This window comes from Nannospalax galili, unplaced genomic scaffold, assembly GCF_000622305.1.
Source record: "Nannospalax galili isolate Female #2095 unplaced genomic scaffold, S.galili_v1.0 scaffold257, whole genome shotgun sequence".
In the NCBI taxonomy this organism is placed as follows: domain Eukaryota; kingdom Metazoa; phylum Chordata; class Mammalia; order Rodentia; family Spalacidae; genus Nannospalax; species Nannospalax galili.
In genome coordinates, this window is record NW_008340854.1 from 4,176,874 (window position 1) to 4,192,450 (window position 15,577).

Consider the following 15,577-nt stretch of genomic DNA (forward strand, 5'->3'; position numbering starts at 1 on the left):
ATAATAATCTGAGAGATACAAATGATAATAAGAACATTTCCCATCTTTACATTTCAAAAAATTTAAGGACTGGTATTACCTAATCCAGGAAAGATACAAAGATACAAGTAGTTTCATCCACTATTAGGAGAAATATAAACTGAAATAGTTTGGGGGAAGTATAATTTAATAATATCTATTAAAACTGCATAGGCTTTTTGGTCTAGAAATTCTACTTCTAGGAATTCTCTGACAAAGAATGTTGCTGCAGCATTGCTAGAGTAATAAAAATCTTAAAGTACTAGATATTCATTAGTGGGGAGGTGATTAAACAAAGCAAGTAATGTATATCATGACACATACTTTGGCATACTCAAAATATGAGTATGTAGACTCCTGAAGAAATGTAAAGCACTGTAACATGGAAAACAATTAGAACAGTTTCTCAAAAAATTAAAAATACAATTACCATAGGATCCAGCAATCCCACTTCTGAGTATACATCCACAAAAACTGAAAATGAGATGCAAAGAGGTATTTGTACACTCCAGTTCAAAGCAGCATTCATCAATAGCCAAAAGGCAGACTCAACCCTAATGTCTATCAGTGGATAAATGAACAAACTCCAAATTGGAATATATATCCTTATAAAGAAAGGACACTGTCTCTTATGCTATCACAAGGATGAACCTTGAAGACATTCCATTTAATGATATCAGTCACAAAGGATAACCAGAAATATTCCACTTAAACGATGTATCTAAAGTAAGGAAATTCTGCCAGGCGTGGTAACACACACCTTTAATCCCAACACTTGGGAAGCAGAGACCTGGCCTACATAGTGAGTTCCAGGCCCTGGTGCTACAGGGAGACCCTCTCAAAAAGACCAAAAAATAAGGTAGGGAAATTCTTAGAAATATAAAGTAGAATGTGATGGTTGCAAAGAACTAAGGAAGAAATAAGTCATAATTTCAGTTTTACAAGATAAAAAGTTCCGGAGTTCCAATATATAACAATGTGAACATATTCAGTATTACTGAACTGTACAAATAAAAATGGTCAAGAAGCTAAACTTTGTGCTTTTTTAAATATTTTTTAATTTATTTTTATTTTATGTGTATGAGTGTTATGCCTGCATGTATGTAAGTGCACCCGTGTTGTGCAGTGCCTGCGGAGGACAGAAGAAGGTGTCAGATCACCTGGAAGTGGTATTACATCTGGCTGTTAGTCATCATGTGGGTGCTGGGATCTGAATCCAGGTCTTCTGCAAAAACAGCCAGTGTTCGTAACCATCTCTCCAGCCCCAACTTTGTCCAACATTTTCACAAGTTTTTTTTAAAAAGTACTATCCTAAGATGGAAATATCTCTAAGATATTCTCTTTATTTTTTTTAAACATGGATGAGACCAAGCGTCCTTGGCTGCTAGGTGTCTAGCAGACAGGTATGGTTAAGAAACAACATTTTTTTGAGCAGGGGAATGACAACATAGCACTTAACAGCTACAGTGTAGTTAAATCCTGCTTTCCTTATATTTATTTATTCATTCATTTATTCATTCATTTATTTGTGTATGTATGGAGTGTGGACATGTGGGTGACACAGCACACATGTGGAGATCAGTTCTCTCCTTCTACCTTGTAGGTAAGTTCCAGAGATTGAACTCAGATCCCTCAGGCTTGGCAGCAAGTGCTCTTATCCACTGAGTCATCTCAATGACCCTCTAAGACATTTTTTAGTGAATAAACAAACTATAAAATATATGTGCTAAGACCAAAAAAGGTTTTAAAAAGACAGAAACCAAAATTAAAGTGGTAACCTTTACTAAGGAAAATTATATAGGTCAGAAATCCAGAAGTGCCAGAATTCAGGGCCTCACTTTATTTTGCGTACTTTTCTATTACTTTAAAACTCTATCAAGGGACTGGAGATATGGCTCAACGGTTAAGAGCACTATCTGCTCTTACAGGAGACCCAGGTTCGAATCCAAGCACTCACATGAGGGCTAACAGTCGTCTGTAACTCCAGTTCCCGGGGATCTGACACCCTCTTCTGACCTCCACAGCACGATGAGGGTGCACTCACACATATGCAGGCATAACACTCATATACATAAAATAAAAACTAAAGTCTAAACTTTTACATCAAGCATATATTCTTGTACTGTCTGTGTTACAATAGATGGAGCAAACCGAAAAGGAGCAAGATGACAGATTTAAATTAAGTGTAAAAAGACCAAACCAGTTTATATTTCTCCTAATAGTGCCCTCAGCTTGTTTTTTGAGGCCTAGGACCTGAAAAGGCTTTTTTACATTTCTAAAGACTTCAGATAGACGTATAAATAGACAATATAAATGAAATTTGTAGTGATATACTTTGGTTTGATTTTACCAAAACAGTAAATGAACTTTACTTCTCTTTTATTTTCCCCCAACTGTTAAGAACTCAAGGCTTTCCACAAGCAAGCCCCTGGTTACTTTTGTAACAGTCAATTTCCTTCCTTTTTCTTCCTTACCTTGCCAATACTTTCTTCAAGGGATTCTTCAGACTCAAAGAAAAATAAATGCCTGCTAAAATATCCAAACAACTTTGAACAGTGGGATCACACACGCCATTTTTATCTACCTTCTCCAGGAGAGGAACAATCTATAATAAAAATAAAAATAAAAAAAATCACAGCAATTTTTTTCTAGCACCAAATTAAAGTAACATGGTTACTAATGTTCTTTTGCTTTTTTTTGGGAGGGTCTCTCTGTGCAGCCTTGGCTGGCCTGGAACTCACTATGTAGAGCAGGCTGGCCTGAGATTCACAGAGATCAGTCTGCCTATGCCTCTGAGTTCTGGCACAAATATTCTTTCAAGTTACTTTTCTTGAACTTCTGACCCTCTTCCTTCTACCTCCTGAGTGCCAGTACTACAGACATATACCACCATGCCTTATTTATACAGAGCTGAGAATCAAACTCAGAGCTGTGTGCATGTGAGGCAAGCACTCTACCAAATGAGCTACACGCCCAGCCCAATTTCAATATTCATAAACCTTTTCATACAGGCCCCTAACTCCCTCTTTCCTTCCAGATCCACCTCCACTAATACACACCTAACGGCTGACAGTACAAAAAAGCTATAGCACTCTTTAAAAATGTACATTGTAGTCCCAGAACTTGGGAGGCAGAGGCAGGCGAATCTCTGTGAGTTCAAGGCCAGCCTGGTCTACATAGTGAGTTCCAGGCCAGCTGGGGCTACAGTGAGACTGTTTCAAAAAGACCGGGGGGGGGGAGTACATTGATCTGCTTTAAAAAGTGTATGTCAGGGCTGGAGAGATGGCTCAGCAGTTAAAAACACTGGTTGTTCTTGCAGAAGACACAGTTCGAATCCCAGCACCCACATGGCAGCTAACAACTGTCCATAACTCCAGTTCCAGGGGATCCGACAGCCTTTCTGTCCTCCGCGGGCATTGCACAACACGGGTGTACTTACCTACATGCATGCAATACACTCATACACATAAAATAAAATTAATAATTTTTTTTTTTAAGTCATTGTCACAAAACAGTATACACAGGGCTGGAGAGATGGCTCAGTGGTTAAGAGCACTGGTTGCTCTTGCAGAGGACCCATGTTCGATTCCCAGCACCTATGTGGTGGCTCACAACTGTCTATAACTCCACATCCGGGGATCTGATGCCCTCTTCTGACTTCCTCAGGCACTGCACAACACAGGTGCACTTACATACATGCAGGCAATACAGTCATGCACAAAAAATTAAAATAACAAATATTTTTAAAAGTATACATAAGTACCACAATTATCTCCTATGTAATTAAAGATCCAATTACAGTGAAAGCCTAAATATGGTTTCTATTGGTGCTCTGAATAAAAGATAATTATACAATAAACAGAAAAAGAAAACCTCTACTCTTTAGTGATAAAATGATACTACATCAAAGAAGGCAAAAACTGTCAATTAATTTTAAAAATCCATTAATAGCATGATAATCTTCAAGATACATCCATGAATAAAAACTCAGCTTTACCTGTTTAACACAATGGATTTGTGACACTCCATCTGTGAGTTGTACACAATGTAACAGCAGAGAGGCTAGATTTTTCCCTTCCGCATCAGCAAAAGCTAAGGCATACAAACAAAAAAGTCAATGATTTAAAATTATACACCAAAATCGCAAGTAGAACTTGGTCTGAGGATAGATGTTTAACAAAACCATTTGATATCTAAAACTGAATATTAAAAAATGTGGAAAAATTAAATAGAATTTCAATATTATATTCCATAGGGTTCCAGAGAGTGAAATACTCTGCTTGCAAATGCTGGGGGTGGGGGTGGGGGACAGGGATCATATACATTAAGCAAGTAAAATAAAAATCACCTACATCTCAAAGTTTCCAGGTCCTGATAACAAACAGTCAATGCAGCAACCTGCATTTCTCTTTTCTTCTTCACACCCATTGTGAACAGGATGAACAGTACTCACTGTGAGAAAGAGATTAAGGCATTGGTCCAGCGGATGGTTTCTCAACTGCAACATGACTGATTCTCTGTTGAGGAGTGTTGTCCTATGCACTGCAGGGTACTTAGAGGCCCTCTGGCCTCTACTCCACTGCCTGCCAGTAGCACCTTACCCAACAACCAAAAGATGTCTCCCAGCATTGCTATTGTCCATTAGAGGGTAAAACTGCCACCAGGCTGAAAGTCACTGGCTAAAGATAACTGTATTGTAAAAGAAAAACTGGTTTCAAGCTCAAGAAGGGTTGTTTAATATCTACAGGCATTTTTACCTATTATGATCCAGTCTTTGTACTTTAAAATATACTAAGACTTCATCTTAATAAAAGCTTAAGAAACTAGCAGTTTTTCCTAAAAGTAAATTGCACCAAACTAACAAGAGTTAGTTAGATTAGATTCACTCAGGAGGTGTTAAAGATTATCCTTGTTTTTAGTTAGTAGGTCAACAGGTTCATACTGAGCTAAAGAACGCAGCAAAGACAGACTAACAACTCCATGCCATACAGAAAGAAGACACTAGGAAAACACTGCAAGGTTCTCCCCTGGGTACAGTTAGCATTTTTAGCAGTGTTTATAAGGCAAACAACAGAAGACACAACAATACATTGATAAAGACAAAGTTGGGAGAACATGTTAGAAGCCAGAAACAGCTCAATAAACTAGAATAATAGGCAAAATAAAATCTACCAAAATGAAATACAAATAAATGTAGAATGCTATATTTAAATTGGAAATACAAGTTGGAGGCCTAGAGGGAGGTGAAACATGCTTTGGACAGCTCAGTGTTAGACAACAGAACAAAATGACAGATAAAAGCCATGTTAGAAGTCAGTCAGATGAAGGAAGGCATAATTCCTGGACCATTCACCCAGGTTTAGTGACATGCAGAACATTTTGTACAGGGATGGTGCCATACTTAAAGGAACAAGGACAAACAATGGAACCTCGAAGGAGTGACCAGTTCTCTGAAGGACCTAAACAGAATCTCTAACCAAAGTTTTGGGTCTGAAGAAAAGACAGGACACATGCCTTTAAAAAATGGTGGGGCTGCTTTGAAGAAAAGGAGAGTATTTCCTATATCTCACTGAAGGATTAGAAAATCAATGAAAATTTCAAGCAGACATTTCAGCTTAAGTCAAAGGAAGAACTCTGTGGTTCAAATGAGGAAAGGATTACCTTTAAACAAAATCTCTTAATATGGGACTATCTAGGCAGAAACTAAATTTCACTGACTTCCCAACACAGTTTTCTAACTGGCCTGCCTTGCCTCTCAAGCATTCATTGTTTTCAGTCATCAGTATTTTAAAAACACTAATAAGGGCTGGAGAGATGGCTCAGCAGTTAAGACCACTGACTGCTCTTGCGAAGGACCAGGGTTCAATTCCCAGTACGCACATGGTGGCTAACAACTGTCTGTAATGCAGGTTCCAGGGTATCCAATGCCCTCTTCTGACCTCTGCAGGTACTGAGCATGGGTGCACTTACATACACACAGGCAATCCACTCATTAAGTAAAAATAATATTTTTAAAACACTAATGAGGGCTAGAGAGATGGCTCAGTGGTGAAGAGCATTGTCTGTTCTTGCAGACCAGTGTTCCATTCCTAGCACCCACATGGCGGCTAACAATTGTCCCTAAGTTCCAAGGGGTCAGATGTCCTCTTCGTGCCTCCATGGGCACTGCATGACACAGGTGCACTTACACGCATGCTGGGAAAACACTCACACACTAAAATAAAAATAAATAAAAACACTAACAAAATCTAACCACAAACTTGCTTCCCAAGAGTTTCCAACTGTACTTAGACTAACAGTCAAACTTGAGACTTTGATTGACATTCAAAGTCTGAAAATAATATGGACCCGGCTTCCTCTTCCATTCCACTCAAGCAATCTACTCTTGGCCACCTTAAGAGTCCTCACATTTCCTGGTGCTCTTATTACCACCTCTCCCCTTCTGCACCCGACCCCACACACACACAACCACCACCACGCCACTTATATTACTTTTTTTCACAGCATTTATTACTACCTACAATTACATTAACTTGCACACCTGTATATTGTCTGTTTTCCCTAGTAGTAGACTCCATGAAAATGGTCATTTTAATTTTTGATCAGTGTTTTAATTCTCAACTCCTTAACAGTGTCTGACATGGAGTAGATGCTTTAATAGACATTTGGTAAACACACCGATGAACTAATATTTGCCAGAGATATTCTAGAAAGGATATATACGTACTTTTAATGCCAAGAAAGGTGGACTACCCAGTACCTAAAAGTGCATCCTAAGTTACGTGGAGACTAGCCTGACATTAAAGAACCTATCTATGGTCCACGTAGTCAGTAAGAAGACAGTAATGGCAGGTGAGCAGTCAGTTAACCAAAACAGTTAACAAAAATGAACATAGGTAGGCATGACAAGGAAAATGCTGAAGTTCTGCATTAAATTTAGGCAAATAATTGAGGCTCTTCCTAAATGAGCAACTAGAACACAAAGCCTCAGCAACTGAGGGGACCATTCTGAAAACTGGTAAATTCACAGTACTGGGTCCCAGAGCCCTCGGAACTACACAAAAACATGTGATAATCCCGCGTGTGCGATAGCTAAACCTGTGTCCTGGTGAATCCGGCCTCCCCAGTGCGGAAACCCCACTATCCAGTTGGTGAGTCTCTCTTGCGGCTTCCCTCCCCTCGACACCTTCCCGTCTGACTCCACAAACATTCTCTCTGACCCACGTGGAGCCCGAGGAATGACAGGCGAAAGAAAAAAGAGGTCAAAGGGCAGTCTCCATGGAGACCTAGGCAACCGGAAATCAGTTTCACAGCCGCCACACGTACGCAATACAAACAGACTGGAAGTGCCGTGCCCCTCGCGTGGGCTCCGGCGAGCAGGCACGACCGGGCTGTGGAGAGTTCGTCCCGCGCTCCCGCGAGCCTGGAAGGCAGCACGCCCGTGAGCCGAACCTCGTGCCCGGGACGTCTACGCAGCCTCGCGGCCTCAAACCTGCCTCTTCTACGCCGTCAGCGCGGATCCTAAGGTAGTGCGGTGGTCGGCAACAAAATCCCGAAGGAAGGAAGCCTAGCCGGGACCTGGCAAGGAAATACCGCGAGAGTGGCCGAATGTCGCTCCTCCAATCAGAAGTGCGGGAGTGACATGACGTCACGGGAAGGGCGGTAGCGAGTGGATTTGGGTAGAGAGCGACTTCAGCGCGGTTCCCAAAGCCAAGCCGCGGTAACTGCGCTCACCTCACCTTCTTCTCCACACCTCTAGGTGTCCAGTGGGCACTTCTCTCGCAATCCAGACTCTGCACTCACTGTGCCCAGCTCAGGAGACTGCATTTGTTCATCCAGCCAAAACTTAATGAACTCTACCGTCCGAGCCTTGACAGCTACCCACAGAGAACGTGTTCACGCAGCTCGCACAAATTGTCATGCAAGTCAGTTCTTTATAAGTGAACAAGGGACTTGGTGACCGACCAATCACTGCAGTAAGAACTGGGTCAGGGGACAAGATCAGAAAACACACAAGATGCTGTCTTGAGCATTCCTTATGGAAAACGGGTCATCGGGTTGATGGCTTTTCAGTCTTTAATCCTTTTCTGGATTTTTTACCGATGTGCTTTGTATTTCTTTATGGTTTTGCCACATATGTCACTAACCAGTAGCTTGCTTTGATTTCGAGTTTTACTCTAACCATTCAGCATTGTTTTGAGATTCACCCACCTAAAAACAGGTGACTATAGTTCTTTCATTGACTGTTAACATAGTTTGCCATTCTTTAACATACTGTTCTACACTTAGGTATTCATGCTAGTGTCTCCGGACATTTGGTTTATTTCCAGCTTTTACTATTTACCAATGCTGCTATGAGCCAGTTTATGCCCAACAAGTGTTTGAACTTGCTCTACAATCTTTTTTTTCTTTTCTTGAGACAGGGGCTCACTATTTAGACCAGGCTGTCCTCAAACTCACAGAGATCTGCCTGCCTCTGCCTCCCAAGTGCTAGGATTAAAGGCAATGCACCACCGTGCCCAGCTACAATAATTTTTCTAATAATTTTGTGACTGGGACTGATAAGTACCTAATACATGTAAGTACTCTCACATAACAGAAACAAAATTTTCTTAAAATATTATTCTTCAAGAGCTCTAAGACTTTGTTTCCTTATGATAAAATAAACTGAACAACTTTGATTTTGTGGCATTGAGGACTGAATCTAGGGCTTCCTGCAGGCTAAGCAAGTCCTCTTCACCGCTGAGCTATATCTCCAGATCTTCCCCTTAACTTGAAACAAACTCTTAAGTTGTCCTGGCAGGCCTTAAACCTGTGATCTTCCTGCTGCCTCAGCTTCCCAAGCAGCTGTGATTGCAGGTCTTTGCCACAGGCCTAGCTAAAATGTATTGCTTTAAATGTTTCTTTGAGTCTTAATGTGATGATCCATGTGAATAATCACAGCACTTGTGAGGTAGAGGCAAGAGGACTAGAAGTTTAGGGTCAGCCTCAGTTACATAAAGAGTTCAAGGCTACCCTGGACTGTATGAAACCCTGTTGTGATTAATTTGTCAACTTGACAGGCTCTATAATCACCTAGGAAACAAGCCACTGGTCATGCCTACTTAATATGGGTGCCACCATTCCATGGACTAGGGCTCCAGACGGAATAAAAAGTGAGCTGAGCACTAGCATTCATTGCTCTCTACTTCTTGATTATGGATTCAATGTGACCAGCTGCCTCAAACTCCTGCATGAGGACTGCCCTGTGGTGATGAACTGTAGCCTTGAACATGGCAGGTAACAGCCGCCTATAGCTTCAGTTACGGGGATCTGACACCTTCTTCTGGCCTCTGTAGGCACTACCAAAATAAACTCTTCCTTCCTTAAATTGCTTCTGTCATGTATTTTGTCACAGCAGGTAGCTAATACAAACCCTGTCTTGACAAAACAAAATTCAAGTATATGGGCTTAGTATGTGTTGCTTCCAGTGTAATAACTATATAACTCTCAGTAGATCCCACTGTAATAGTTATATAACTCTCCATGGATCCCATCCATTATTTGTTCTTACTAAGCCATTTGAAAGTAAGGAGAAGACATTATGACCCTTTTCTCACATAATAAGAGATGCTGTTGTAGAAAAATAGGAGAATAGAGCTGAGAATGTGGGGGTGATTTGTTGCTGGGTTGTTGATTTTTTTTAATTTGGTATGTGTGTGTGTTGCCTACATGTAAATGAACCATGTGTGTCAGTGCCTACAGAGGTCAGAAGGCTGTTTCAAATCCCCATAACTGAAGCTATAGGCAGTTGTTACCTGCCATGTGGGTGCTGGGAACTGAACCCGAATCCTCTACCAGAGCAACCAGTACTTTTCTAAGCCATCTCTCCAGCCCCTTGTTGCTGTTTGAATAGACTGAGCAAGTAGGAATTATTGAGCAAAGATTCCCATGGTGTGCAGACACCCAGGAGAGAGGAAAGCATTCCATACAGAGGGAACAGCCAGTGCTAGAGGATTGGGAGATCGACTGGCTACCTGGCACCAAGAGCACAGAGTTACATTCTAGGGAATGAGACAACAGAGTTCATGGTATGTAAAGCCATCAGATCATTTTAAGAACTTGGAATTTTCATGTTAAATGAAGTAGTGAGCCATTCTGAGCAGAATACTAATAAGATCTAACAACTTACATTTAAGATGAATCACTGAAACGACTTTGTTTGGAAGAAGCCTTTAGTTGATGCAGGAAAACCAGGGAATAGGTTATTTTTGGAAAGTAGGCAAGCAAAGTACTTGTGGCTCAGCCCACTGGAGAGTGGGAAGAATGGACAGATTCTGGATATAATTTAGAAGTAGTGGTAACAGAACTTTCCAAAGGATAAGATAGGACTGGGGTGAAAAGAGGAATCAGAAGATGATTCCAAGATTTCTGGCTGAGCAATGGAAGGATGAAGTTGCCATCCGTGGAAAGTTAGGGGCAGAAGTTAATTTGGAGCAGGTTTGAATGGATGTAAGAGAATGAGAGAGAGAAATTGGCAAGATAAAGTACAGTGCCCTTGACTCTGTAGATGTGGAGTGCATAGATTCAACCAGATACAGATTAAGAACATTTTGGAGGCAAGAGGGACAGTCTTCACTGAACATGCACAGACTGTTTTTTGTTTTTATTCCCTAAGCAATACAGTATTGCAACTCTTTATATGACACGTACATCGAATTATATAAATTTGTATAACATTTATAATCAATTTGTAATGTAGAAGTGATTCAAACTGCATGGAAGAATGTACACAGGTTCTATTCAAATACCGTTGGAGACACTGCATATATGGTACTTGAACATCCTCAGATTGTTAGCATCTTCATGCAGGAAGGGGTCCTAGAACCAATGTCCTATGAATACTGAGAGACATCTGTAGAGGCAACTCCCAGTGTCTTTTTTCTTTTTTAAAAATTTTAGAATATTTTTATTCCAAAGAGGAAATTTTTAACACGTTTTTCCAGAAATACCTTGAAGTGGGTTACCTAAAAACATATATACAATGAAATTTAAGGGTGGAAAAGTAGGGATAAGAAATAAAAAACCAACCAAACTGGGCGTGGTGGCACACATCCTCAATTCCAGCACTTGGGAGGCAGAGCCAGGCAGATCTCTGTGAGGTTAAGGCCTGCCTGGTCCACATAGCAAGCTCCAGGCCAGCTGAGGGTACAGGGAGACCCTGTCTCAAAAAGACCAAAAAAAAAAAAACCAAAAAAACAAAAAAATCAAAGACCAAAGGATTTGCCAACATGGGGTCAACTTTGGTGGAATAATGAAGGTTTCCAGCTCTGTTCTTTTTCTTTCTTTTTGAAAATCTAACCCTAACTAGTTTATTGGGCTTGCAAACAGAACATAGGGCGGTGAGTTATTTACAGAAGAATGGGAGCCCTCCCCACATTTATGGCTGCAATGGAAAGTCCACACTCAAATATACATCCTGTGGCTTCCTGAGAGCTGAACAAAATGGTGAGAGAGGTGCCTCGTGACATTCTCAGCTTATATATCCTAAGCCCCTCCCCCAGGTGCAGCTAAAGTCGACTTGCAAACAGAACATAGGGCGGTGAGTTATTTACAGAAGAATGGGAGCCCTCCCCACATTTATGGCTGCAATGGAAAGTCCACACTCAAATATACATCCTGTGGCTTCCTGAGAGCTGAACAAAATGGTGAGAGAGGTGCCTCGTGACATTCTCAGCTTATATATCCTAAGCCCCTCCCCCAGGTGCAGCTAAAGTCGACTAATTGGGTGGGAGAGGTAACTGACTCTCCCTTCGACTCCTTAATGAGTGTAGGAAGGAAGTGTGACTATAGCTTGCTGGCATAGTGGTTGGAGGTCACTTCTAGGTAACAAACACTCCACCCTTCCTCCGGCCCTTACATTGTTTCAGCCAACCTCTTCCACAGAAGTCCCTAAGCCTTGGAGTGGGTGGTAGGTATGGGATGATCTTCCTCCCATTGTGGCAAAGCACTGAACTTTCAGGTCTCTGTGTCATCTGTTTTCTATGGGCTGTTGACCTATTTCAGTGGGATTCCATCAACTATAAAAACACAAGAAGCAAGAACATCTAAACAGTGGCTACTATAATAACTTAACCTATGTGTGTAAACACAAATGCTTGGACGGTACTTTAACAGGTGCATCACATCCATCTAACAGAACAATTGCAGTGGCTTCCTACTGGGGCCTATATTCTCCTCTGCCACAGGGGGTTGGCCTGGTCTACAGTACCAGATGTGTATTCCACTCCTAGGATTGGACATTATATCCAATTGAAAATTTATTGGTTGTGCATACACTAGACATGCCACTATTGCACCAGCAGTAACATATTGTTCGGCATGTTGATAGTGCAGCATTCGGGGGTCCGTCAGTGAGCAAAATTATAGGGGACAAGTCTCCCCCAACCATCTGCATATCACCTTCTGACGCCATGAAAGCCACCCATCCCGTGGCAGGGAGTTTCCAGCTTAGTCCAAGCTTGATTTCTCCCTCTCCTGTGCTCACATCATGCAGTGTCTTCAGCAATAGTTTTTCCATCCACGTCTGGTGTACAACCAACTTTATTGGCAATGGCCTTTATTGTTTTGTGACCTCTAGGGCCCCTCTGGACAACAGCTCATAGGGGGGTAACCACCTCTGGCATTAGGATTTTCATTTAACAACTGTATTGTTTCTGGAAGGGCTTTCTTCCATCCCTGTGTAGGCCTCCTTCTGTGCTTAAGACATTTTAGTGTGTGTGTGTGTGTGTGTGTGTGTGTGTGTGTGTGTGTGTTTGAAACAGAGTCTCCCTGTAGCCCCAGCTGGCCTGAAGTCACTATGTAGACCAGGCTGGCCTCAAACTCAGAGAGATCTGCCTGCCTCTGCCACCCAAGTACTGGGACTACAGGCGAGCACCACCATGCCCAGCTGGCTTTTTTTTTTCTAATTGTGTATCTGGAGAATATTTTCCCCCTTTATTCCCATAGTTCTTTGTATAACCCTCCTCCCCCCCAACCATCACTCTTTTTACATATTTCTCCCTTAGTACCACCTTTATCCTACTATTCGCTCTCAGGTTCCTTTTCTTTCCTTTACCTCCCTGATTACCTTCTATATTCGTGGTCCCTGCAGTTGCATCCGGATATGCACTTACTTATAAAGATTTAGTGCTAGGATCCACAAATGTTTTTCTGAGTCTTTGTTACTTCACTTAGTATAACAGTTTCTAGATCCATCCATTTACCTCAGATTTTATGATTTCATTTTTCTTTAACTCTGAGTAGAACTCCGTTGTGTAAATGCACCACATTTTCATTCATTCATCAGTTGACTGTATTTAAGTGCACCCCTGTCATGCAATGCTGTGCAGGTCAGAAGAGGGCTTCAGATTTCCCTGGAACTGGAGTTAAGGATGGTTTATAGCCACCATGTGGGTGCTGGGAATTGAACCCGGGTCCTCTGCAAGAGCAGTCAGTGCTCTTAACCACTGGGCCATCTCTCCAGCCCCAATATACCACATTTTTGTTAACCACTCATCAGGTGAAGGGCACTTAGGTTGCTTCCATCTCTTAGCTATTGTGAAAAGAGCAGCAACAGACATGTGGTTAAAAGTATCTCTGTAGTAGGATGAGTCCTTTGGGTAAATGCCAAGGAGTGGTATAACTTGATCGTATGATAGGTTTATTTTTTGTTTTTAGCTTTCCACATTGTTTTCTGTAGTGATTGCACTAGTTTGCAATCTCACCACAGTAAATAAGCATTCATCTCACTCCCCTCAAAATTTCAAAGTTGGCTATAAATTTTTCTGAATTATTGCAGTTATACAATATTGTACTCAGTATTAAACCTATAAGACATAAAATTAAAGGAGGATTTAACCTTTAAAAATGATCTCCACTTCATTATTAAAATACACAGTTTCATACAGAAAAATTCATTTTTAATGCAATTGACATTAAGATGTTTGCACATGCATTTCTAATCTCTATATATCTGATTATTACAAGTCACAGTCAGTTACTTTCTGAGCTCCTTGGCATCTGATCATGGATATAAAGTCATCAGGTAGATTTCAATGGTGATGTTTTTCACATCTACAAATTATTAAGGAGCAAATACTTTTGCTTTGAAGAATTATTTTTTTAATCATTATTTTAAAAATGTTTAATAACAACATGATTAGAAGAAGCATTTCACTACAGATTTAACATATTCAGTAACACACTCCAGAGCAAGAGTACATCTCTTTCACAAGTGGGTGCAAGTTTCTAGGTTCATAGTTGAGTTAATACAGTTATACAATATTGAACTCAGTATAAGTCCTGAAAGACATAAAATTGAATGAGTTTTTTAAACTTTAAAAAAGATCTTCATTTCATTTTAGAATATATTGTTCCTTGCAGAAAGACTCATTGTTTTTGCTACTGACACTAAGATGTTGGCATGTGCATCTATAACCTGTATGTATCTGATTATTACTAGTCATAATCGGTTATACTTGGATCCTTTGAGCCTGTGTATGTCTATAAAGTCATCAGGTAGATTTCAATGGTAATGTTTATCACCTCTACTAATTAGCATGACATAAATTTCCATGCTTCCTCCTCAAATATAATACATTTTTAAAAATTCATTTGTGTGTGTGTTTGTTTGTATATCACATAGACTATCCCAAACCATCTTATTTGACTATACACCCACTTCCCAAATGGCATCCTCCCATAGCTTCCCTCCCCCCACTAGAACCCTTATACTATGATATCCCTGCTACTGTCTGCTATGTTGCTGGCACCCCCAGCCCTTCCCCACTACTTGCCCTTCTGGTGAATCTAGTCAGCCTATCTAGAGGTCTTTGTTTTAGGAGGGTCAGCTGTTCCTCATCTAGCAGTAATCAGTTGTCAATATTCCTTTAGATAAGATTGGGGTCTGCTGTTCATTTTCCCAATTCTATGCTGGGTTACTATCTGGGAGTCCCTTTGGCCACCCTGGCCAACAACTCAAAAGAAGGTATCTCCTGTCTGACATTGTTGCTTGTTATATAGCCTTTAGCTATGCACATGACTCTTAAGAAATTGTACTGGGCCCTTTAATCTTTGGTTATACTTTCATTTTGGATGTTTAAGGCCATACAGTTGGCCCAGATAAACCAATTTATTTTTACTCTTAAGGTCATTTGAGGATCTGTTCCTCAGGGGTCACATGGGCTTGGGAGGAGCCCCAGGCTCCTTTCTTTTACCATTTCCACCTATGTGAAGATAAGTCAAAGGTTCTGCTAGACTGTGGTTGGCTTCACTTGGAAGAATGGAGGAAATGAATCCTCTGTGTTGACCCTCCTCTTTGTAGACTGGACACTGGTTCAAGTACATCTGGTGGGGTCTCCTCAGCCTCCTTGATCAGAAGGACAGGGGACCCACCACAATTACAGGATATTTTGAGAGATGTTCATAGTCCCCTAGAACTAGTCGACCAAGGAGGGAAAGGAGCAAAAACTGTCCTTTATGTCCCTCTAACCAAATTAGTATAGGCCTCAAAGTATGTCTGTTAAACATCCAAGAAGGT

General features: G+C 40.9%; 1 protein-coding gene and 1 non-coding gene across 5 annotated transcripts in view; both read right to left on the reverse strand.

Moving 5' to 3' along the window:
* Thada (THADA armadillo repeat containing) overlaps positions 1-9,344 on the reverse strand; it is a 408,197-nt gene extending 398,853 nt beyond the window's left edge. For 2 of the 4 annotated variants that reach the window (XM_008835873.3, XM_017798884.2), the window contains exons 1-4: positions 7,345-9,344; positions 4,371-4,470; positions 4,016-4,110; positions 2,493-2,623 (exon numbers count right to left, since the gene is read on the reverse strand). In XM_008835873.3, the coding sequence (XP_008834095.1) occupies positions 2,493-2,623; positions 4,016-4,110; positions 4,371-4,446 (302 nt within the window). In that variant the 5' untranslated portion in view covers positions 4,447-4,470; positions 7,345-9,344. The remainder of the gene's footprint in view (positions 1-2,492; positions 2,624-4,015; positions 4,111-4,370; positions 4,471-7,344) is intronic. The other 2 variants (XM_029564835.1, XM_029564834.1) reach the window with 2 other exon arrangements.
* Positions 1,376-1,503, reverse strand: LOC115070834. Its single transcript, XR_003849954.1, has one exon. It is a non-coding gene; the product is annotated as a small nucleolar RNA SNORA63 (small nucleolar RNA).
* Positions 9,345-15,577: the final 6,233 nt, after the last annotated feature.